The sequence below is a fragment of the Piliocolobus tephrosceles genome, chromosome 20 (assembly GCF_002776525.5).
Source record: "Piliocolobus tephrosceles isolate RC106 chromosome 20, ASM277652v3, whole genome shotgun sequence".
NCBI lineage: Eukaryota > Metazoa > Chordata > Mammalia > Primates > Cercopithecidae > Piliocolobus > Piliocolobus tephrosceles.
In genome coordinates, this window is record NC_045453.1 from 8,319,050 (window position 1) to 8,344,269 (window position 25,220).

A 25,220-nucleotide genomic window follows, 5' to 3' on the forward strand; every position below is an offset into this window, starting at 1 on the left:
ATGGAAAGTATGAATGGAGACATGGGGGTGGGTCTGAGAGGTAGGACTTGATTGGCTAAGAGGTGGGAGGAATAAAGAGAGGGCAGAAAGAAGTCAAAGATCACACTCAGATCCCTGTTCACCAAGATGAAGAGAAGCAGATGTGAGAAAGAGGAGTGGAATGATGAGGTCAGTTTGGAAATGGAGAGAGGAGCCTGTGGGCAGGTTAGTAAAATGATCTGAAGTTGAAGGATGGAGTTGAAGCCAGAGACACTTTGGCTTCAGTTAGAACAAATGGGTTTCATGTAGGTAGAATGTTGAGTGAGAGGAAGTGGGCTTCAGAGAGGACTTCAGGGTGTAGTATTTAACCTCAAGGTCAAGCACCGTGTCTTAGTCACCTTTGTACCCACTGTACTGAGGACAAGACCTGCAGAGAACAGGCAAAAAGGAAAGCCAGGTTGGCCGGACAGAGAGAGGCATCATCTCCTATGCCAAGAGACACCTAGTCCAGTTTTCCAGGGAAATAGACTCTACATCCTGGTCCCTTGACTGAGCCCCAGAGAACCCCAGACACACAGTCCCCTAGAGAGTTCTTTCTGGAAACTCACAAAGCTCTGCTCTTGGTAAAGGGCAATATGAGGAGAAGGAGGTCCATCTGTGAACTTTGGAGTCCAGTTCCAGGGTTTGAAATACAGAGTGCGGCTTATCAGCTGTGTGACCCTGGGTGAATGCCTTCACTCTGATCTTCGATTTCTCATTGGTAAAATAGGCATTGGTGGTATGACATGGGATGATATGTATGAATTACTTAGGAAGAAAGCACTAAGTGGAACTCCTTTCCTATGTTCAGGCCCATTCTTACAGGCACAGCAAAAGTAAGCAGTATTCACTCAGTAACATAACTCGGGTCAGAGACACTTCATCCATTGCCCCCTCGAAACAGACAGGGACGCCTGTCAGATGCAGCCCTCCATTGTCATGGGACCATTTTTTAAGCGTTTTACATGCCAGGCACTATTAGTCTCAGTTTCTTCCACAACTACCCTGAAAAACAGGAACTCTTACTATCCTCGTTTTATAGTTGAGGAATGGCATTTCAGAGAGGTTAAGTCTTCTTTGGACTAGTTCAAAGTCATGGCCGGGCACAGTGGCTCACACCTGTAATCCCAACACTCTGGGAGGCTGAGGCAGATGGATAACTTGAGCACAAGAGTTTGAGACCAGCCTGGGCAACATGGCAAAACCCTGTCTCTACTAAAAATACAAAAATTAGCTGGGTGTGTGATGCATGCCTGTAATCCCAGCTGCTCAGGAGGCTGAGGCAGGAGAATCGCTTGAACCTGGGAGGAGGAGGTTGCAGTGAGCTGAGATCACGCCACTGTACTCCAGCCTGGGCAACAGAGTGAGACTCTGTCTCAAAAAAAACAAACTCATAAATGGCAGGACTGGAATGAGATCTGAGTCATCTGCCTCTAGAGCCCAGACTTTCTATCACCAAGCTCTTCCTCTCTCCCAGGCAATCCACATCCACATGCATACACTTGTTTTCTCTTGTTCGTCTCTTCTTGACCGTCATCATTTATGAACCACAGGGCGCCTAGAAAGTATCTAGCATGAGGCTTCCCCACTTACCCAAAGGGACTTAACTCAAGGGCTTGATCCATGTGCACATAGTCATTTTATACATGAGGAAATTGGGGTTTGGGGAGAGCTTGTGCTTTGACCAGAGTCATAGAGCCACTGAGTGGTGACATGGCACCCAGCACTGTGTGACTCCAGAATCCATGCTCTTCCCACAGCACATCAGTGCCCTGAGTCATTGCTCAGCCCTTAGGAAATGTGAAGTGAACTGGGGACTCTGGTCCTAGCTTCCTTGCTAGCTCACTGCATATCCGTGAGTAGAGGCCCCTCTGCTCCTTTGTTTTACCCATCTGTAAAATGAAGGTTCTGTACTAGAATGACTCAGAGCTTCTAGGAAAAATGAGACAGAAGCCTGAGGAGAACATTGAACTGCTGTTTCTGTGGAGGGTAGGTTGGTCCGGATATGAGGTTGGATATTATTTTGCTCCATACCTCGGTACCCTAGGATGAACTGGAGCTCACCAGACGGGCTCTGGAGGAGCGGCTACACAGCCCAGGTGCGACCAGCACAGCAGAACAGGGGTCCAGAGGGGAGCAGGGCATGCATCTGGGAGAGGTGAGCTGGGGGCTCTGGGGGAGTAGATGGCCCGGCAGGGAGCTCCTGTCCAGGGGTTTGTCCCCTTCCCTTGGGAACTGGGTTCCTGAAGCTTAGACCTGCCAGATTGGTCTGTGTGTCCTCTGTCTGTTCCCTACCTGTCTTAGGGGCTGCCCAGGTGAGAATCACAGGTCTTTCCCATAGGTCTCAGGAGTAGAGGCTGAGCCTAGTTCTGCTGGAATGGAGGAGAAGCAGTCATGGAGACAAAGGCTTGAACACCTGCAGCAAGCGGTGGCCCAGCTGGAGATTGACAGGAGCAGGCTGCAGCGCCACAATGTCCAGCTGCGGAGCACCCTAGAGCAGGTGACCCCTCTTCTGGTCCAGTGGGCATGCGTCTCCACTTCTTGTGTGGCCCCTAGAGCATAGACTCAGTAAACTACAGCCCAAGAGTTTGGGCAAAATTCAGCCTGCTGCCTGTTTCTGAAAATTAAGTTTGCTTTTTTTTCCCAAGATGGAGTCTTGCTCTATCTCCTACAGCTAGAGTGGAATGGTGCGATCTCCACTCACTGCAGCCTCCACCTCCCAGGTTCAATCTATCCTCCTGCCTCAGCCTCCTGAGTAGCTGGGATTACGGGCACACACCACCATGCCTGGCAAATTTTTGTCTTTTTAGTAGAGACAGGACTTCACCATGTTGGCCAGGCTGGTCTTGAACTCCTGACCTCGTGATCCACCTGCCTTAGCTTTCCAAAGTGCTGGGATTATAGGCATGAGCCACCATGCCCAGCCTTGAAAATTAAGTTTATTGGAATACAGCCATGCATTGTCTATGGCTGCTTCCCTACTATGCCCCACAAAGCCTACAGTACTTACTGCGGGAGAAGTTTGCTGGTCTTTGCTCCAGAGGCCTGAGAGGCTGGCCCTGCCTCTTCTGCTTCAGGAGCACTTCTTTGCACTGAGGCCTGCCCTAGCTGTGCCTTCCTCAGCCAGGAATTCTCTTCCCATGGTTACTGTCCCCTCGTACACCTGCACAGGCACTGGCCACTTCTGGAGAAAGGCAGCTGTGCTCCAGCCACAGAGTCAAGCCAAGCCCTGATTTCTTATTTGCACCTTGGCAGGTGGAGCGAGAACGGAGAAAGCTGAAGAGGGAGGCCATGCGTGCAGCCCAGGCAGGGTCCCTGGAGATCAGCAAGGCCATGGCTTCTTCACCCACACAGCAGGTTTACCCATTTTCCTCAACTGCAGCCTTGGAGAGCCCAACCCCAGCCACCAGAAACTCAGCCCTCCTCATTGCATATCCCAGGCCAACAGCACTTCAGCTAATCCAGAGGGCCCCTCCTGACTGCGTTCTGCCCTGCTCGGCACAGCTCAGTCCATCCCTGCCCTGGGAAGGAGGCCCAACATTGGGGTGGGGGTTGGGGTGGCATCAGGGCTAGTGGCCCTGCCTTCTGAGGGACTCAGATTTGTGCACTCCCAGACCAGTGCCACAGGCTGGCCCAGGAGTGGGGCTCATGGGGCTCTGCTCAGGATCCCTGGTGTATGGGGGTTGTGTGGTACTTGCCAGCTCCTGAGGAGCCTAGGAGCTTGATCACAGCTTGATCTCTTAGACCTTTCTACAGTGTTGAGTTTACAGGCTTAGGGTCCATGGTCTTTACTGGAGCCAGTGTCCCTTTTTTGGGTAAGAGGCTTGGGGAAGACTCCCCAAACCTGCACTCGTGTAGGTGAGGTATCCCTGCCAACAGACACAGGCTTGCAGCCTGGCAGGGAGGCACTGTTTATGGTGACTGAGCGCTAGCTCTCCATCCCCTGTCCTTTAATGAAAGTTCTCAAGGGCAGTCACTGTGTCTTCCTCTCTACATCCTTAGCCCACAGCCCAGGGCTAGCACAAAGCAGATACATGGTGTACTTCTGTTAAATTAAAACATGCCTCAGAGAGAAGCAAATGCCATCCAGGCCTTTTGGATGTTTTGCATCAGATCTCCATGGTGTTGCCCATTTTGCTGGTGTGGGGCCTCTCCTTGCCCCAGGGCCTGATGCCCCATAGAGGTCCAGTCTGAGTTCAGATGCTTCTGGCCCATAGCCCTTGCCCAGGCCCATAAGTTTGTGATGAGGTTCTGCAGGGAAACTTGCAGAAACCCCAGAGTGGGAAGGCCTATTCCAACAAGAGTGCCATTTGTCTTCCTTAGGATGGGAGAGGAGGAGAGAAGAACTCCGATGCCAAGTATGTGGCTGCACTGCAGAAAGAGGTATGTTCTGGATTTTCTAAGCCCATATTCCCTCCCTTGCACTTGGAGGCCCTTTGTGCTCCTCCAGCAGGGAGAGGGGAAGTTCCTGCCTTCAGAGAACTTCAGTCTCCACAGGAGGCAAGAATAGTCCCAGTCCCAACCCCATCTCTCATACGCCTAGGATAGGAGTGGGGAAAAAAGCATGATTCTGGCCCCCGACTTCCAGATCCATACTTAGAAAGGATCTGTGTATCTAAGGAAGAGGGCTGAGGAACAGGCAGAAGATTCTAGGAGGACAGGTGGGAGCAAGCAGAGCCATCCTGGCCTCCCTGCCCTCAGAGGTGCCCTCGCAGCCAAGACTGTTGCCAGCGCCCCAGGCAGAGGAGCCAGGCACCAACACAGGCTCCAGGCCACACAGCTTAGCTCGAGCCCCAACTCGCGGAGAAGGGACTTGAAGTGCCTTCCTGCCTCTTAGGCCTCACCTGAAAGTCCACTCTCCCTTTCAAGGCCCAGGAGTCATAAGTGTTGCCTTTTTATTTCTGGGCCTATTTCAGAAATTAGTAGTCACTACTGCCAGGGCCTGACTCTGTAGCTAGACCTAAGCTATTACTCTGAATTCTATTAAACTCAGAATGTTTTTCTATTTTATTAAAAAGTCAAAGGCAGGCGCGGTAGCTCACACCTGAAATCCCAGCACTTTCGGAGGCCAAGGCGGGCAGATCACCTGAGGTCAGGAGTTTGAAACCAGCCTGGCCAACATGGCAAAATGCTGTCTGTACTAAAAATACAAAAATTAGCTGGGCCTGGTAGTGTGCACCTGTAATCCTAGCTACTCAGGAGGCTGACACACGAGAATCACTTGAATCTAGCAGGGTGGAGGTTACAGTAAGCCGAGATTGCATCACTGCACTCTAGCCTGGGCAACAGAGGGAGACTCCATCTCAAAAAAAAAAAGGTCAGATAGTGGTTATACATGAGTATATATTGTTATCAGCCTCATCAAAATGTACATTTTAAATCTGGGCATTTTTCACATGTAAATTATCTTTCAGTGAAGTTGATTAATAGCTTTGTTGTTTTCAAGCTCCCTATTTGAGTCACATGTGCAGCCAGAATTGAGAATCACTGGATTCTAGAATTCCTAAGGGCACTTCCCCTAAACTCTCTAAAGCCTGTTTCTGAGATTCGTGTATGTAGTAGAGTTGATTCAGATGCTCAGCCAACGAGCGTCACAGGAACACAGAGCAGGTAGAGCTGGGACTTCAGGGCCCTCAACTGCTCTCCCTCTTTTTTATCCTGTCCATCAGGTGGCCCTGCTGCAAGCTCAGCTGACTTTGGAGCGGAAGCAGAAGCAGGACTACATCGCCCGCTCAGTACAGACCAGCCGTGAGCTAGCAGGCCTGCACCACAGCCTCTCACACTCACTTCTCGCCGTGGCCCAGGCCCCTGAGGCCACTGTCCTGGAGGCAGAGACCCGCAGGCTGGATGAGTCCCTGACTCAAAGTCTGACATCCCCAGGGCCAGTCCTGCTATACCCCAGTCCCAGCACTACCCAAGCCACTTCCAGGTAGCAGCCGCAGCCAGGAGCACACAGACCGAAGACTGTACCGTGGGTCACGGCCCCTCTGCACACCTACAGGCTTGCCAAAGAAAAAGCCTGGCTCTGTTAGGCACCCAGGAGCCCCAAGTCAGCAGGTGTTCCCAGGAAGAGGAAGTAAATCTGCAACACTTGGGAGGGCCCCAACTCACCTGGGAATGAGGCAAATTGTATTTGCTTGCTCCCTAATGGAATCACCCAGAGGAGTACCTTGCCCTGGCTGAGGGACATCTACTGCCTCTCATCTAGAATTTATTTTCCTAGCACTTCACCACCTCCTTCAACTTCCCCTTCAACAATAAACCCTGGGATCTTTGCATTAGTTTTCTGCTGCTGTCTCCACTTGTACAGCTGGGCAGCAGCACCACATCAAGGGAGTTTATCAGGGAAGAACTTGCCAAAGATTCCTGTCGAGGTAGCATGCATTAATTGTACACCATGCACTGTGATAGGGAAGGGTTACAGAAAACACACAAGACAAAGCCCCTGTCCACAGAGAGCCTGCAGTCCAGTTGATGAGAACAGGCTAGCACTCATTTATGAGTCAGAGGCAATTCTGTGTACCGACTAGAAGAACTGTAGAAATTCCAGGGGCTGAGGAAGGGAGGCAGGAACTGGCCCTTGAAGGATGGAGTGGAGTCGAAGGTGTTGCCAAGCACACAGTGAGAAGACTGGTCTGACTGTGGCAGGGGGTTGGGGCTGAGCTTGGGTGGGTTAATGGGGTAGATTATGGAGGATTAAAAGAAGTTCTGGGGCCTCAAAAACACTCTGTTGACCTTTAGCTAAAGTCAGAGTCTCTGAGTTCAGAACCTCCACATGGCCTCATTCCTCTTCTACTCTGGGTGAATGTCCTTGAGATGTCCCTTCCTGGGTATATCAGCTGGAACTGATCTGGCCCCCTGTAGTCTAGCCATGTGTCAAACCAATCAGAAGGATGGACTATGGCAGAACTTCTCACCATGGGCTGGTCCTAGTAGAGGCTAGACAGAACCCAGCTCACAGGCTTAAGACCTAGTGCTGGCAACCTCCTCAAAGCCTCAAAATTGTTTTATTTTTTCAAGAGACAGGGTTTTGTCCTGTCTTCCAAACTGGAGTGCAGTGGCACAATCAGTTTGTTACTGCAGCCTGAAACTCCTGGGCTCAAGTGATCCTCCCACCTCAACCTCTCAAAATGCTGAGATTATAGGTGTGAGCCACCATGCCCAACCGGAACAGTTTTCTTTAAAGAAGCAGGCCATTACCTTCCTCTGGCACTCCCACCATAATCTGGAATTCCTCTTCACTAAACCTGGGGATGGAACTGAGACCTAGCTAAGAATCTGGGGGGATAAGAATAGCACCCACTCACCCAGACCTCCTAATTTGGGGCTCAGCCCCATTATGTCTCGTTGCACCACACAGAGTAGAAGTGGGCCTGTTCACAGGGGCTAGAGTTTTGTTCCAGAAACCCACACGTGCAGCTCAGCAACAGATGCTTAGTGAAAACTTCTGAAACCCCAGAAACGGATCTGGGACCCCAGAAATGCTGTCCTGGTCCCTCCTTCCAGTCAGATTCCCTCTAACTCAAAATCCTTACCTAGCCTTTAGGCCTGGCCTCGCCTTTCCTTTTCTTTTCTTTCTTCCTTCCTTCCTTTTCTTTTCTTTTCTTTTTTTTTTTTTTTTTTGAGACAGTTTTGCTCTTGTTGCCCAGGCTGGAGTGCATTGATGTAATCTTGGCTCACTGGTGGCAACCTCCACCTCCTGCCTCAGCCTCCCGAGTAGCTGGGATTACAGATGTGCCACCACACCCGGCTAATTTTGTATTTTTAGTAGAGACAGGGTTTCTCCATGTTGGTCAGGCTGGTCTTGAACTCCCGACCTCAGGTGATCCACCCACCTTGGCCTCCCAAAGTGTTGAGATTACAGGCGTGAGCCACCGCACCCGGCCCCTTTAGGCCATTTCTATGCTAGGGGTTGTCAGAGACAAACAAGACTTCTCTTGGTTGTTCACTTGTTACGTCCTCCAGCCCTGGTTCTCAGGCTCAGGCTGACAGAGGGTCCCTGTGTTTTACCTTCGAGTTTCTTATCAGCATCATTTTCTGTAGGTCACGAGCCAGGGCCTCAGGCCCTACATACCTTCTGGGCCTCAGAGAGGTTCCAGCAGCTGAAAGACATCTTAGAGGCTGCCAAGCAGGGTCTTTATTCAGGACTAGACTAATCTGTATTTGCTCTTTTTCCATCCAACCTTCAAGAGCGCCCCAGCTCCATTATAGACCTCAGCCTAGGGTCTTCCCCCCACCAGATATTCAGAGCAGGGTTGGCCTTCAGTTCAAGTGTAGACCGTGCTCTTGCCCTCATACTCGAGCTTGTGGACGATCTTCCACTCCAGCTTTCTAAAATACACTTTCCTTGCCCAGTAGCAGGATTGCCTCTGTGGAGTGTTCCACCAATAATGGTGACAACTGCTGTTTTCATCAGCTCCAGACCCGAAGAGACCTGAAGTGGGGAAGAGTGAAGGAAGGAATATGTGTTATCCAGGGGGGACCCAACTTTGCCTAAGGGCATGAGGCCAGAGCCTCCTTTCCTGACCTTGTCACATGTGGCAGGGCATAACCAGAATGGTGAATCCAGCAGATGGGAGGAGTCCCTGGTAGTCCAGCCAGTTCTTGTGGATGTACTTGAGGAAGGTGTGATTGGTCGCCAAAACATGCAGGGAGTAGAGGTTAGAGCTCAGCCACAGAGGTTATCTTCTTGCAGAAAACTTTCCCCCTTCCTAATCTTCTTGTCTACTTTGATAGAAGCTAGTACTGGCTGGAAAGGCCTGAAAGCAGAAGGGGACAAGAGTCATTAGAGACTGGGCAATGTTCTTATTCCCAGGGAGTGCTGGGATCTGGTGGGTGCTGTCCCTGTTCTCTCAAGCATCCCGCGTGCTTTATGTGTTAGAGCAGTGACCATCACCTCCCAACCCAATGACCTTTGCTCCTCTGCTTCCCACATGGGACTGCCAGCACCCTGAAGGCAGAAAAACTGCCTGGCATGAATGTACCCATTAAAGAAGGAGAAGCTAGTGGTGTATGTTGGGATAAGGAGGGTGGGGAGTGTACAGTTACAGGCTGCACAGGGAGGGCAAGATCAATATTGGCACCAAAGTGTCAAAGGCTGTCTGCGCCAGGTCTGGGGCCCCCACTGGTCATACTGCCAGATAAAACCATTGCAATCCACATTAGGTCTGGAGGCTTAGACACCCACAGCATGTGGGTGTTCTCATGCAGGCCATGAGTATTTGGGGTGCTTTAAATGCAGGGGGGTTCTGTGCACATTATTCTCAAAGCCCAGAATAGTCCCTGTTTCATTCTACAGAGATAGGAAGGCACTGGGGCTCACAGAGTGGTGCTGCTTCCCACCCTCGCCCTCCTGCCCCCACCTGAGCACAGTGTGGCGCTCAGTGATGGTTATCCTATGTTCCAAATGTGCATGGCCCAGGACTGGCACAGTCGGAGCTCGGGGTCTAGCTGTGATGTGGGGATTGGTCGGAGTAGCTTCTTGACCAGCTGGAATTGGGTTGGGTGTCCTAGCATTGGTGCCTATGGAGAAGAACACAGACTGCTTATCACTCACCCCTGGTTCCAGTACCAAGGAAAGGCTGGAGCCATTGCAGCTAGAGGCCCAGCAGAGGAAGGGATCAAGGAGAGGATGCAGCCCAGAGCCCAGGACTGAGCATCCACCGGCCTCTGGAGATGGGGTGGTCTCCAGTCGCATCAGGGCTTCAGGGCCCATCTAAAGTGCGGATCAAGCCAGGCAGAAACCCTTCTGGTGAAGGCAGGCTTTGCAGATCCGGGACTGAATTGAGCAGCCACAGGACCTCCGTGGCTCTGGGGCCAGTGGCAGAACTAGAAGTACCTATGGGGTAGGAAACCCCAGCCACAAAAGCAGTGAGGTGACCTCCAGGCCTGAGGCTTTGCCTGCAGGCCTCATCTCAGTCCATGGGACAGATCCCTGGTTTTTTTAGTTTGGCCTTGGGGCAGATGACACCTTCAGCTGTCCAGCCTGCAATACCTCACCTCCTGCCTTCTGCCCCACTACCCTGCAGAGCAGAGGAACGGGGCCAGGGGCCAGGGGCAGGGAAGAGGAAGAAGCAAGAGCTGCCAGTGTGCTCCAAACCAAGAGACCCCTCCACATGATACTGGGCACAGCTGAGGAGGGGTGCAAGTTCAACTCTGCTCACCACACTTAAGAAGCAGGCAAGGGAGGAGGAAAGGCAAAAACATGGAGTCCTGAGGCCCTTTTACTCCCTCTACCCTGTTGGAGGTGAGGATGAGAGGTGAGACTTCGTTGGACTGTGCTCCTGGCCAGTTGATCTCACCCAACTCATTATATCAGTAGCCTGGTCACAGGGTGAACACTCTGACCTCTTAGCGTTTGATTGCCAATGCTACCAGCCCTATATATGCCCTTATGGGGCCTGAACCTTGACTCAGCTAGGCGGGCTTGGAGGTAAAATATTGAATGGGTCAGGGGTAGGAGGCGAGATGAGTCTCTGCCAAGGCTGTGTGATGTGTCATTTGAGAGAGTGGGTATCCCCTATTCCCAGCACATGGCCATTTATTTAGAGCCAGGGAGGGGGACGAGAAGTCGTATTCAAATGTGATTCTTCCTTAATTACTACTAGTTGTTCAGGTGAGGGAATCAGGGAAGGCTGTTACGCAGTGCCAGATTAATGATCCACATGTTGCCCCTGAACCTCCTGTCCTGGTTTCCTATCAAAGCCTCTCCTGTATCTGTGAACATTCCAGCCCTGCAGGTCAGATTGCTGGCCAGGAGTAGTCTCACATTCTAGCTGACTGATAGCCTCGGCTTCTGCTGTTGCATGTGGTTTGATGATTCATGCTGGAGCCTTTGGCTATAACTCTCTTCCCTGTATAAGGGTCATCTCTGAATTTTGTCTGCCCAACTCCATTACCTGGTGAATGAGATTGGCTGGCTGCTGCTCCTGCCCCAGCTATTCAGTCATTTGGCAAATACTCATTTAAACAAAGCTCCACAAGGAGCTCCAAGAAGGAGCTCACCTCTAGGTACACAGAACCTGGACACAGATGAAAGTTTGCAGAATGACCCAGTTGTGCAGAGGAGACCCACTGGCTGCTCTCAGTGAGGCCAGGGAGAGTCAAACAGAGCATCTTGGACAAAGAGAGGACTTGAGGGCCCTTTCAAAGTGTCAAGTCAGTTGGATGCACAGGATGTGTGGAGTTGAGGGGTACATCTAGGAGCAATGGCCGTGTTACCAGTTCATTCAGGTTAGACCTCTGAGCAGACAGCAGAAACGTCAGCCACAGGTGAGCATAAGCTCAAACCCCCCATTGAAGGCTGTATTCTTGTCCCACAGGGGAGAGCACATGGCAAGGGCACACTGACTCAGATACCAGGCATTGGGAAAAGTGGGAAACCATGGTCACAGACTCTACATCCCCCTGCCCTGTTGGCCTCCGTCCCTTCCTCAACCGTCTGCAGAACACCTCCTTCCAGCATCTTAGCTGCTGCCTCCCCCTGGACCTATTCAGTCCTCAAGGGTGCCCTGCTAAAGGCTGGGCTGAAAGCTAAGAGGAGAGGTGGCATTCAATGTGTCCTGTGGCCTCCCTGGGGTTGATGAAGGGGTTGATGCCCAAATAGAGTCCTTCATCTTGGCATTCAGCCCAGGGTCCAGCTTCCAAGGGAAGGCTTGGCAATCAAGGGCGATGGAGATAAGAATGAAAAGGGGTACCACCCTGTGCCAAGGCTGGCATGGTGTATATCTGAGAGAGGAGCTGCCTATTCACAGCATAGGGTTGTCAAGCTGGAGGCAGGGAGAGAAAAGCAAGAGCTTTTTGGTTCCTCTTGAGGATAGAATCTATAGGAAAACGTTGTAATAGGGTTAAAAATAAATTTCCCATCCATCCAGACTTTTTTCTTTGGTAGACTTTCTTGTCATCTACTTAAAATGAAACAAGTGCATGTACGTGGTTAAGAAATTTCAGCTAGGAATGATGGCGCGTGCCTGTAGTCCCAGCTACTTGGGGGGCTGAGGCAGGAGGATCGCTCGAACCTGTAAGGTCAATGCTCAGTGAGCCCAGATCATGCCACTGCACTCCAGCCTGAGTGATGAAGTGAGACACTGTCTCAAAAAAAAAAAAAAATTAAAGAAATTAAACAGTGCCGAGCTTGGGGGCTTATGCCTGTAATCCCAGCACTTTGGGAGGCCTAGGCAAGCAGATTGCTTGGGCTCAGGAGTTCAAGACCACCCTGGGCAAAAAATATAAAAATTAGCTTGGTGTGATGATGTGCCTGTAGTCCCAGCTACTCAGGAGGCTGACCTGAGCGCAGGGAGGTCGAGGTTGCAGAGAGCCATGATCATGCCACTGCACTCACTCCAGCCTCGGCAACAGAGCAAGACTGTCTCAAAATAAAAAAGGAACTTAAATAAAAAGAAGACAGCAGTTTCCTACCTCATTGTTCTCAAACTCCTCTTCAGAGGCAGCCATTTTTTTTTTTTTTTTTTTTATAACTATTTTTTCTACTGGCTCACTTTATTCCTCTAAAATAGTAACTTGTCTAGGTGGTACCATAACGGGTTCAGTATCTGACATGATGCTGTGCTGCCTACACCTTTGGGGATTCTTGGATCCTGACTGAGCTACCTCATTCCTAGACACCTGGTACACCACAATGCATCAGGGATGCGGGTAAATGTGCTTTCGGTTTATGTGGAATATTTGCATTTTGTCAGATTGTGTGTGGTGGTTGAGTAGCCAAGAGGGTAGCATGCGGTGGATATTTGTTTTAAATATACAGCAACTGGAAACTCATTTACTGAGGCTATTTGGTTACCCTGAACTGTTTCTACCAAAAAAGCAGGATAAATGCTCCCTCAACACACACCTTTAATTACCAATTTTTAGAGTAAAAGGTTGAGTATCATTATGAGCTCAAAGTTTTTTATATATTCACTATGGTTCAATCATGACATTTGCTATTTTTGATGCTGAAATTGCCGCAAATCTAATGTCCAAGTTTTCTTTGTACTTGTCTAGGCCTAGAATCTTTTAGTGGAAAAAAAAGTATTTAGAAGACAAAAATCAGACTGAGCACAGTGGCTCACGCCTGTAATACTAGCACTTTGGGAGGTTGAGGCAGGCAGATTGCCTGAGCTCAGGAGTTTGAGACCAGCCTGGGCAACACGGCGAAACCCCGTCTCTACTGAAACACAAAAAATTAGCGGGGGGTGGCGGTGTGTGCCTATAGTCCCAGCTACTCAGGAGGCTGAGGCAGGAGAACTGCTTGAACCCAGGAGGCAGAGGTTGCAGTGAGCTGAGATCGCGCCACTGCACTCCAACCTGGGTGTCAGAGTGAGACTCCGTCTCCAAAAAAAAAATACAAAAAACAAAAAACAAAATCTGGGTTGCAGGGTTGGTCATTGCTAATGGGGTGTAATAGGTGTTCAGATGACAGAGGGAGAAAATGTACTTTGTAAATTGTTAGTTCATCGAGGTTATGATTGCGCAACAATGTGAACATACTTAATGCCACTGAACTTTATTGCCATTGATAACTTTTAAATGGTAAATTTCATGTATATTTTGTCACAATAAAAAGTTTGAAAATTGAGTTCATAATATTTCCAGTTTGGGCCGAGCACGGTGGCTCACGCCTATAATCCCAGCACTTTGGGAGGCTGAGGTGGGTGGATCACAAGGTCAGGAGTTCAAGACCAGCCTGACCAACATGGTGAACTCCCATCTCTACTAAAAATAAAAATTATCTGGGTGTGGTGGTCACCCAGGCTGGAGTACAGTGGTGCAATGTCAGCTCACTGCAACCTCTGCCTCCCAGACTCAAGTGATTATCCTACCTCAGCCTCCCAAGTAGCTATGATTACAGGCACCCACCACCATGCCTGGCAAACTTTTGTATTCTTAGTAGAGACGGAGTTTCACTATTTTGGCCAGGCTGGTCTCAAAACTCCTGACCTCAAATGATCAGCCTCCCTCGGCGTCCCAAAGTACTGGGATTACAGGCATAAGCCACCACGCCTGACCTGTGTTTAGTTTCTGATGGTGTTAATATAAGTAGTTATTTACTTATTCAAGACCAGCCTGGGCAATATAGTGAGACCTCATCTCTACAAAAAAAATTAAAACTTAGCTGAGGGTGGTGGCACGCACTGATAGTCCCAGCCATTCAGGAGGCTGATGTGGAAGGATCACCTGAGCCTGGGAGGCAGAGGTTGCAGTGAGCCATGATCATGTCACTGCACTCTATCCTGGGTGACAGAGTGAGATCCTGTCTCTAAATAATAATAATAATAATAATAATACCAACACTATAATAAAAATACTGAGTGAAGTTTAAAAAAATTTTTTTTTTCTTTTTTGAGACAGAGTGTCACTCTGTCGCCCAGGCTGTGAGTGCAGTGGTGCAATCTTGGCTTACTGCAACCTCCGCTTCCCAGGTTCAAGTGATTCTCCTGCCTCAGCCTTCTGAGTAGCTGGGATTACAGGTGTGCACCGCTACGCCTAGCTAATTTTTGTATTTTTAGTAGAGATGGGATTTCACCATGTTGGTCGTGCTGGTCTTGACCTCCTGACCTCGTAATCCGCCCGCCTAGGCCCCCCAAAGTGCTGGGGTTACAGGTGTGAGCCATTGCACCTGGCCTAAAATTTCTTTGTAGTTCTTTTTGTCCACAGAGACTATCCTACAAAGAATATACAAGGAACTTGAAATAATTGAGTTAATAACTTGAGTTAAAGGAACTTGAAATAATTATTTCTCTGGTGTTTATATTATCAATTAAATATATAGTTAGGTCCATTTGATGTGTTTCCAACTTCAGGATTCATTTTTTTCTCATTTAATTTTATTTTTTGATAAGATACAGCATAAGAAAGTCACATGGTGATAAGACAGAATCAGTAATAGAATGTAGCCCTTTAATGCCACCAGAAATCCAGAGAGAGAAATAAGCTAGGGTTTTATTCAGTAGCAGAGAGATCTCCATCCAGGGTCTGCTTGAAACCCCAGTCCCTCTCTGACACCACAAGGTCCCCTTGGCTACCTGTCAGCCTCCTGGGGACTGCAATGGAAACATCTCAGCCGTAGACATCAATCTTCCTCTCACACTGCAGTTTCAAGATCTGTATTCTGCTGGGAAATTTTGCATGGTGCTCTCAAACCAATATTTGTCATCCCGGTATGGGACCACCAACAAACCAAACAAGGACACCTGGGAGATGGGATAAGACAAGAGATGGTGGTGGGGTAACACCCTGCCCCCATGCACACCTATCATGCCTTCAGCACCACTCACTCAACTGCTAGTGTGCCAGGCTTCGTCTTGGAGCTGGGAGGAGAATGGAGTTCACCTTCTTCAAGGAAGACAGATTCTCAATACTCATAGTGACCCCAGAGCCCAGAAAAGAGAGCATCAACTAGTTGTTCTTCATTATATATTGAGAGAAGAGAGGATTCCCCTTGGAGACAAGGGAATAGCATTCCAGGCAGAGGGAGCAGCGTGTGAGAAGGCGTGAGGCAGCTGGTATGTCTGGGGAACCCCAAGAAACCCAGTGTGGGAGTCTGGGAGAGAAGAGAGGGATCAGATCATGTAGGGTGTTGAAAGCCAGGCAGAAAGTTTTAGATTTAACGGGAAGTCCCTGGGAAGACAGAGTTTTTTTTGGTTTTTGAGACAAGTTTTGCTCTTGTTGCCCAGATTGGAGTGCAGTGGTACGATCTTGGCTCACCACAACCTCTGCCTCCCGGGTTCAAGTGATTTTCCTGCCTCAGCCTCCCAAGTAGCTAGAATTACACGCATGTGCCACCATGCCCGGCTAATTTTGTATTTTTAGTAGAGATGGGGTTTCTCCGTGTTGGTCCAGCTGGTCTTGAACTCCTGACCTCAGGTGATCAGCCCGCCTCAGCCTCCCAAAGTGCTGGGATTACAGGCGTGAGCCCCCACGCCCGGCCAAGAAGACAGAAATTTTGAGTGGCAGAGGAGTGAAAGTCTGTGAGTTGCAGGAGATATCTTACCTGGTCACAGGTGTGCAAGGCATACAACAGAGCCACAAATCCCAAGGACGGATACTGACTGTGGTTCTCCAGTCAACTTTCCTTGATACACCTGAGGAAGTGGAGGCTGATCACCAGCACCTAGGAAGATGGAGAAGGGGACTGACCTGAAGCCTGTCCCATGGCTACCCACCGTCATGTTGTCCTACCACTTTCCCCTTTCCTTCCTGGGGCCTTCACCTTATCTTTGCTGTCTGGTTCCACCAGGAACCTGGACCATCTGAAATCTAAAAAGAAACTGAGGTTTGGGAGGATTTCAGAGTCATTTGACAAGCAGCCTTCAGCCTTAAGTAAGCCTTGGGGGTCCCCCAGTATCCAGCCAGGGTATCTTTGGAGTCGCCTTTGTCACCCTCTACAGTAACCTCCCTCCCTGACATACCCAGGGTTTTTTTTGCCTCCACATGCTTGTCTGTTTATGCAGTACACTTATGAACCACTCCAGACCAGATGAATTCCACAGAAGCAGCAGCAGTTGGATACCGGAGTCCTGAGGGCTGGCAATCCCAGGGTACGTAATGCACATAGTGGTCCTATTCTCCACATCTGCCTCAAAGCCTTGGACAGGGGCCTGGTTTGTCCTGAAAAGGAAGTCAGATGGTCATTTAGAGGAGGAAGAGGCTTGGGCTTGGCCTTGGTCTCCACCTCCTACCCTGCACCCACCTGAGGACCACTTCATGTTGATTAATCCTGAAACCAAGGCCAGAGCTCCGTGGAGACCTTGAGTTTCCCACCACTGCACAGAACCGGCAGTTGGATACTACATGGCCCAGTGGGCATGGGTGAGGTGCTTTAATCAGCTGCTGCTGCTTATTCTCAACCTCCTTCTCTGACTTGACTCCCTTGAGTCCCTAGGAGCATAGGAGGGAAGAATTTAGGGGCTTGACCCAGCCTCCACCTACCTGTGGAAGAAGGTTAGAGCCTAGGGCCATGATGGAGAGATGGCTAGGACCTGGGGTTGGGTCAGGGATTGGACCAAGACTAAGTTTGTGCACTGACCAACCACAATATCAGAGCATCACTGGACATGGGATCCTGTGGCCTCTGTAGGGGTTCAACGGTGCTGTCGAAGCATCTGTCAAACCAGACAGACTCATCAGGCATGTGGAGGCAGGCAGAGCACGTCTGGACCTCAGATAAGCAGATGCATTTTCTGGAAAAGTTGCTGGGACAGTGTATTTTGGCCATATTACAGAGATCGTTCTGGCTGGAGTGTTGGTGTAGGAAGGAGGCAATCAGCCACGATGAAAGGACATAGGCAGCCACCAGGCCCAAACTCCTGTATCGAATCATGATCTTTGGCCCTGACGATGGTGCCCCCGGCAGACAGTAGATTGGCCCTGACACCTGGCACCGGGAAGGAGAAGAGGCTGGGGCCACAGACGTCCCCAGCATCCCCCATCCTGATGGTTTCCATCCCTTTCCCAACCCTTGACACTACACCTCCTCCCAACACCTTGCTCGTGCCTCCCTGGTCACCTACTGGTCACTACTGGAACTGCCAAAACCTGACCTAGAGGCAGAAAGAAAGGGAGAGAGAGGCCGGGCACGGTGGCTCAAGCCTGTAATCCCAGCACTTTGGGAGGCCGAGACGGGCGGATCACGAGGTCAGGAGATCAAGACCATCCTGGCTAACACGGTGAAACCCCGTCTCTACTAAAAAATACAAAAATCTAGCCGGGCGAGGTGGCGGGCGCCTGTAGTCCCAGCTACTCGGGAGGCTGAGGCAGGAGAATGGCGTAAACCCGGGAGGCGGAGCTTGCAGTGAGCTGAGATCTGGCCACTGCACTCCAGCCCCGGCAAGAGAGCGAGACTCCGTCTCAAAAAAAAAAAAAAAAAAAAAAGAAAGGGAGAGAGGACACTTTTGTGTTCCGTGGACTCCCTGAGGAAACTGATGCCTAATGGGGTCTTCTGTGCCAGCCCAGTGATATCAGGGACTCATCACAGAGGCCACATTGTGACCTACTCCACCAAGTCCCCTCCTTCACCTTGGCATTCAGCCCAGAGCCCAAATGACCAGGGAGGTGTGGTAGTCAAGGGCCCAGGGGACAGGAGGGCACAGAGGGAGAGGTTGTGTCCAGGCTGGGGTGGGTGAGCAGGAGACAAAGAGGGAAACAGAAGGACCACCTTGGCGATGGCTCATACCTGTAATCTCAGAGCTTTGGGAGGCCAAGGCAGGAGGATCCCTTGAGTCCAGGAGTTCAAAAAGGGCCACCTGGAATCTTCTGAAGAGAATTTACTGTACTGATGAAAGTGAATATTTGGTACCTTTAGCCCTTAACACCTCTCAGGGGTGGATTTTTTGAGAACTGTTTTTTGTTTGTTTGTTTGTTTGAGATGGAGTCTTGCTCTGTTGCCCAAGCTGGAGTACAGTGGCGTGATCTTGGCTCACTGCAACCTCCGCCTCCTGGGTTCAAATGATTCTCTTGCCTCAGTCTACCAAGTAGCTGGGACTACAGGTGCGCGCCACTGTGCCCAGCTAATTTTTTTTTTATTTTTAGCAAAGACAGGGTTTCACCATGTCGGCCAGGCTGGTCTCAAACTCCTGAGCTCAAGTGATCTGCCTGCCTTGTCCTCCCAAAGTGCTGGGATTACAGGCTTGAGCCACCACGCCCGGCCAATCCAGTATATATCTTACACTTATAGTATACCTAAATTCAAACCGTTTTGTCAGAAACGCATGATTTATAAATTTGATAAAATCGTACAGTCAAAAAAGATTTACATACCCAAGTTATAACAAGCATACTGAAAAGTTTTCTAAGAACTGAATTGTTTTTAAATTTAGATTAATGAAAATAAATTTAAAATTTCCTTGCTCACTTGCACTTGCTACATTTCAAGGGTTCATCCATCATATTGGATGGCACAGAACTACAGGCTAATTTAATTCTAAAAGTCAACAGTCTACTATCAGTGTTTACATTATTGTAACTGGATAAATATTTCCTATAGAGTTTGTAAATGAACTAAGACGACTTTTTTTTTTTTGTTCATGAGTTCATGATAACTTTTTTTTTTTTTTTTTTGAGACAGTTCGCTGTTGTTGCCCAGGCTGGAGTGCAATGGTACGATCTCGGCTCACTGCAGCCTCTGCCTCCTGGGTTCAAGCAATTCTCCTGTCTCAGCCTCCCAAGTAGCTGGGATTACAGGTGTGCACCACCACACCCGGCTAATTTTTGTATTTTTAGTTGAGACAGAGTTTCATCTTATCAGTCATGCCCAGCCTTTTGTTCATGGTAACTTTCTAAGAAAGGGTATGGCTCACGCCTGTAATCCTAGCACTTTGGGAGGCCGAGGCAGGCAGATCACGAGGTCGGGAGATCGAGACCATCCTGGCTAACACGGTGAAATCCCGTCTGTACTACAAATACAAAAAATTAGCTGGGCATGGTGGCGGGCGCCTGTAGTCCCAGCTACTCGGGAGGCTGAGGCAGGAGAATGGTGTAAACCCGGGAGGCGGAGCTTGCAGTGAGCAGAGATCATGTCACTGCACTCCAGCCTGGGCAACAGAGTGAGATTCTGTCACACAAAAAAAAGGGGGGCAGGGTATGTAGGAGATAAAACTTCTAAGTTTGCATGTCTAGAAAAGGCATTCTGCTTGCAAGAGGTAGAATTGTGTTACTAAAAAAAAAAAAAAAAATCTTTAAGTTCTAACCCCTGATACTTATAAATGTATTTGGAAGTAGGGCCTTTGCAGATACAATGAAATTAAAATGAGATCATGCTGGATGAGAATGGGCCCTAATCCAATGACTAGTGTTTTTATAAGATGAGGGAAATTGGCCCGGCATGGTGACTCATGCCTGTGATCCCAGCACTTTGGGAGGCCGAGGCGGGCAGGTCACTTGAGGCTAGGAGTTTGAGACCAGCTGGCCAACATGGCGAAACCCAGTCTCTACTAAAATACAAAAAATTAGCCAGGCGTGATGGTGGGCACCTGTATTCCCAGCTGCTTGGGAGGCTGAGACAGAAGAATTGCTTGAACCTGGGAGGCAGAGGTTGCAGTGAGCTGAGATTGTGCCACTGCACTCCAGCCTGGGTGACAGAGCAAAACTCCATCTCAAAAAAAAAAAAAAAAGATGAGGGAAATTTGGAAACAGAAGACACAGGGGAGTATGTATGCCATGTGATGATCGAGATAGAGACTGGAGTGATGCTCTGATGCAGGGCAGGCAATCCCCAGAATTGGGCTTAGTCTGAGAGGGTTCTTGGCTTTGCCCTGATGTGATCCAGTGGTGTTAGCAACTTGTATTGAAGCGGCATTGCACAGCAGCAGCAGAGGTACACTGCTCCTTGTGGAGGAGGGCTACCCCATAGGCAGTGTGCCCAGAGTTAGCAGCTCAGCAGCAGCTCTGCAATCCTATTTATACTCACTTTTAATTACATGCAAATTAAGGGATGAATTATGCAGAAATTTTCCAGGCACAAGCAGTCCTCCTGCCTCAGCCTCGCAACATGCTGGATGTGAGCCACTGTGCCCAGCCGAAAGTCTGATTTTTTATTCTTTGTTAACTGTAGTGGTTGAATTCTTGGTCTTGGTCAACAGACTGGTAAACTTCAGAGAAAAACAATTCACTGGCTAAATATTTAGTAGTTTACAGGATGATGCAAAAGCTAGAGAACCAGGCTCAGTTTATCATGAGATGCAAAACATGCCCAAAGACTACCCCAGGAATGGCCCACCTGGAATGCTACCACTGCTGCCAACACAACTGGGCCCTTGACACTGTGGTAGTTTCAGTATGGCAGATTCTTTTCAGCTCTTCCCACTAGGAAGAGCAGTTCATTTCCCCACTTCTTGGATCTTGGATCACTTTATGACTTGATCTGACCAATAGAATGCTGCAGAAGTGACACTGTAAGGGCTAGGCACAATGATTCACACCTGTAATCCCAGAACTTTGGGAGGCCAAGGCAGGAGGATTGCTTGAGCCTAGGAGTTCAAGGCCATCCTGGCCAACATAGCGAGACCCCCTTTCTTTTTTTTTTTTTTTTTTTTTTTTTTTGAGATGGAGTCTTGCTCATCACCTAGGCTGGAGTGCAGTGGCACAATCTCGGCTCACTGCAAGCTTCGCCTCCCAGGTTCACGCCATTCTCCTGTCTCAGCCTCCCGAGTAGCTGGGACTACAGGCGCCTGCCAACGCGCCCGGCTAATTTTTTGTATTTTTAGCAGAGACGGGGTTTCACCGTCTTAGCCAGGATGGTCTCGATCTCCTGACCTTGTGATCCGCCCGCCTCGGCCTCCCAAAGTGCTGGGATTACAGGTGTGAGCCACCGCGCCCGGCCTGCGAGACCCCCTTTCTATAAAAACAAAAACTTAACTGGGTGTGGTGACATGCATTTGTAGTTCCAGCTACTCAGGAGGCTGAGGTGGGAGGATCCCTTGAGCCCAAGAGATTGAGGCTGCAATAAGCCATGATTGTGCCACCCCATTCCAGCCTGGGCAACAGAACAAGCTCCTGTCTTAAAAAATAAAAAAATTTAAAAATAATAAAAAAGCAAATTGGAACTGAGGCATCTAAAAAAGCTGGGAACCTCAAAATGCTAAACCTTCTGTGAAAAGCTGGGCCCAAAACAAAACAAACAAACCAAAAAAGCCCTCACCCTTATCGAAATGGGTAAAGAGTCTCCCCCAACAACTCAAAGTCTGGGTTTGCACTTGGCATGAAATTGAATCTAAACTTATACCTCCTACAGGATCCAGGGGACCAGGCAAAGAAATTAACTCAAATATTGCCCCCTGAGATCTGGAAGGCATGTCTGGCCCTTCCCTCCCAGACACTGTGGTTGCAGGTAAGACAATCAGGCCAGGATTTTATTCCATACCAGACTGATCTCCATACAATTTCCTCTTGCCCTTTACCCCCAGAGAAATAGGACTTGTGTGGACTCAGCTCGGCTGAGCTTGTATGAGCAGAGAGCTTGTCCTCATGCTAGCTGATGGATGACTTCGATTTCTGCTTCTGCACTACACGTGGGCAGTATTTCCTTGGAGCCCTTGGTCTGATTATCCTCCTCCCAGTGACAAACATTTTCCTTGCTATTCTGATCCAAATCCAAAGAGGGTGACCTAGTGGATGAAAGAGGGACATATGTGTCAGCAGGCGGACTTCTGACCTCACCCCTGCCTCCCTTCATTCAGCATCTGGGATGACAGGTTGCCCCTGGGAGCTGGGAGGAGACTGGAGCTCACCACCAGGAAACAGACTCTGGACATTCTCCTAGAGTCACTGAGGAGCCCAAAAAAGAGAATGTCAACTCGCTTCTTCTCATAATATTTGAGGAAGAGAGGGGAACCCCCCAGGACATAAAAGAAGGGCATTCCAGGCAAACAGAATGGTGCATGAGGCAGCTCATGTGTCTGGGGATTTCTATGAGCCCATGATGGGAGCCTGGGAGACAGGAGGCAAGGGGAGGAGTCAGAACATGTAGAGTCTTTTTTTTTTTTTTTTTTTGAGATGGAGTCTTGCTCTGTCACCAGGCTGGAGCGCAGTGGCACAATCTCGACTAACTGCAACCTCCGCCTCCCGAGTTCAAGCAATTCTTCTGCCTCAGCCTCCCGAGTAGCTGGGACTACAGGCATGTGCCACCATGCCTGGGTATTTTTTGTATTTTTAGTAGAGATGGAGTTTCACCATATTGGCCAGGCTGGTGGCGAACTCCTGACCTCATGATCTACCTGCCTCAGCCTCCCAAAGTGTTGGGATACAGGCATGAGCCACTATGCTTGGCCTACATGTAGAGTCTTGAAAGCCAGGCAGAAAACTTTAGACTCCATGCTGAAGGCATTGAGGAGCAGGAATTTTAAGAGAAGATACAAGAATCTTTCCTGCTTGGTCACAGTTGTGCAAGACACAGAACAGAGCCTTGGGCCCCAAGGATGACACTGACCCTGGTAAGGCAGCCAGTTGTCCTGCTTGCACCTGGGGAGGAAGGGGGAGGGAACTGACCTGGGGCCCTTCCCACAGCAACCCACAGCCACATCCTACCCCTTTTCCTATTCCCCCTCACCATGTCTTTGCTATCTTCCACTCCACTAGGGAACCAGACCATCTTCCAAAATCTGAGAAAGAATTGAAGGTGGGGGAGTTTGGGCCACAAGTCCTGGGAAAGTCCCGCAAGTGTCCCCAGTAAGCCAATAAAAGGTCTTTCCAGAGCCCCTGCTGTTATTTCCTGCAGTGACCTCCCCTCACCCCCACACAGAGAGTGTTTGGGGACACCTCCTCCATCACCTCATCACTTAGATCATCTGAAGTCCACACCAGGTCAGAGAGCTTCTGCAGTAGCATTTCCAGCTGCATCCAGGAGCCCTGGTCACTGGCATTCCTGGGATAGATGAAGCATTGTGGGTGGTTTGGTTCCTCACCCTCATCTCAAAACCCTAGACTTGGGGCCCGCTTCATCTTGGGAAGGGGAGCAAACACTGATGGAACTGTGGGACAGGCCTGGCCCTCCTGCTCCTGCCCTCTCCCCAGCACCCACCTGAAAACCACGGGGTATTGGTCGATGTCGTTGCCAAGGGTGAAGCCCTGCAAGGTATGTGGGCACCCCAACGGCACACAAGTCCCACAATAGAAATCAAAATGGCTCACCGAGAGCCTGGGAATCACTTTAGACAGCTTCCTCCACAATTTCCCAAGCTGGCTCCCTGAGTTCATGCCCTGGAAACAGAAAGAGGGAAATTGGGGGCTGGGCCCAGGGGAGAGAAAACAGAGCTGGGTAGGTGAGATCTCCATCCAGAGGCTGTGAAGACAGGGCCAAGGGCAGGGATTTGGGCAGAAGGTGGGAAATGGGTGAGGCCCAGGAAGCATGGCAGATAGGGCCGGGCCCAGTATTGACCACTGACCAACCACCAGAGCACAGTGTCAGAGGTCATAGACTCTCTTGTCCTCAACAGGTACCCCATGGTCTTCCTGGAGCATGCATCAAGCCAGTTCCATTTGTCGGCTGTGTGGCCGCAGGAGAAGCAGTTCAGGGTCTCAGAAGGGCAGCCATACTTCCCGGAACTGAACCAAGGGCAGTTGCAATGCCGTAGTACCAAGTACATTCATTTTTCCTGGGGTGCTGATTCAGGTGTCAGATCCAGATAGGGGGTCATCAGCCAGAGAATGAGCATCCAAAAGACCCACAGGACAAAAATCTGCCAGCGCTTCATGTCTGACCCAGGTGGTGGTTCCTGTGGTGGGCCGCAGACTGGCTTCTCTACCTGGAAGGACCAGGGGCTGAGGCCACAGGCAGCACCAGCTTCCCTCTGTCCTGTTGGCCTCCACAGCTCCCCATCCCTCCAACCTCCACCTCCTTCCAACCCCTCCTCTCCTGCCTCACTATCCATTTGCTCACCCCAAAAAAGGACTCTGACTGGGCATGGGGTGGAAGAGGCCAGGGCAGAGAGACAGCATGTGGCTAGTCCTGCAAGGGGAAGAAATACCTCAGTGGGGCCCTTGGTGTTATCCCAGTTATATCATAGATCTCATCACAAAGTACACATTGTGACCTCCCTCCTTTAGCCTGCCTGGAAAAAGCCACCACCTTTCTCTGACACCCAAACAACCTCCACTGGATGTAAGATACATGAGGACAGGGACTCAGCTAGTCTCTCTTCTTCACCTCTGCAGCTCTAAGACTTAGAATTACTTAATAAATATTTATGGATAAATAAACAGGGGTTGAGAGGGAATTTTTTTTTTTTTTTTTTTTTTTAGACGGAGTTTTTGTTCTGTGGTCCAGGCTGGAGTGCAGTGACGTGATCTTGGCTCACTGCAACTTCTGCCTGCACAGGTTCAAGCAGTTCTCATGCCTCACCCTCCCAAGTAGCTGGGACTACAGGCACGTGCCACCACGCCTGGCTAATTTTTGTATTTTTAGTAGAGACGGGGTTTCGCCGTATTGGCCAGGCTGGTCTCAAATTCCTGACCTCAAGTGATCCACCCACTTCAGCCTCTCAAAGTGCTGGAATTATAGGCGTGAGCCACCATGCCCAGCCGGGAAATTTATTTTTTAATTATTATTATTTTGAGACGGGAGTTTCACTCTTGTCGCCCCGGCTGGAGCACAGAGGCACGATCTCGACGCACTGCAACCTGTGCCTCCCAGGTTTAAGTGATTCTCTTGCCTCGGTTTCCTGAGTAGCTGGGATTACAGGCACCCACGACCATGCCTGGCTAATTTTTTT

General features: G+C 49.7%; 2 protein-coding genes across 9 annotated transcripts in view; one reads left to right on the top strand and one right to left on the bottom strand.

The window, feature by feature from the left end:
• The window catches only part of CEP250 (centrosomal protein 250), a 60,606-nt gene extending 54,308 nt beyond the window's left edge, over window positions 1–6,298 (top strand). For 3 of the 8 annotated variants that reach the window (XM_023220521.1, XM_023220518.2, XM_023220522.1), the window contains 5 exons: window positions 2,066–2,176; window positions 2,360–2,518; window positions 3,274–3,375; window positions 4,342–4,401; window positions 5,688–6,206. In XM_023220521.1, coding sequence (XP_023076289.1) covers window positions 2,066–2,176; window positions 2,360–2,518; window positions 3,274–3,375; window positions 4,342–4,401; window positions 5,688–5,951 — 696 coding nt within the window. In that variant the 3' untranslated portion in view covers window positions 5,952–6,206. The other 5 variants (XM_031934713.1, XM_023220525.1, XM_023220523.1 and 2 more) reach the window with 5 other exon arrangements.
• A 10,920-nt stretch (window positions 6,299–17,218) lies between these two features.
• Window positions 17,219–24,482, bottom strand: C20H20orf173 (chromosome 20 C20orf173 homolog). The gene is made up of 6 exons (XM_031934714.1): window positions 24,389–24,482; window positions 23,895–24,254; window positions 23,531–23,709; window positions 23,281–23,374; window positions 23,060–23,111; window positions 17,219–17,415 (listed from the first exon to the last, which is right to left on the bottom strand). The coding sequence occupies exons 2-5, from the start codon at window positions 24,093–24,095 to the stop codon at window positions 23,085–23,087; spliced, it is 501 nt and encodes a 166-aa protein (XP_031790574.1). The 5' UTR covers window positions 24,096–24,254; window positions 24,389–24,482; the 3' UTR covers window positions 17,219–17,415; window positions 23,060–23,084.
• Window positions 24,483–25,220: the final 738 nt, after the last annotated feature.

Coding starts and splice junctions, on each gene's coding strand:
- C20H20orf173 (XM_031934714.1), bottom strand. CDS start 24,095: ATGTACTTGGTACTACGGCATTGCAACTGCCCTTGGTTCAGTTCCGGG. Junction 23,710..23,894: donor ACACTGTGCTCTGGTGGTTG/GTCAGTGGTCAA, acceptor TTCTGTTTCCAG/GGCATGAACTCAGGGAGCCA. Junction 23,112..23,280: donor CAGATGATCTAAGTGATGAG/GTGATGGAGGAG, acceptor ATTCTTTCTCAG/ATTTTGGAAGATGGTCTGGT.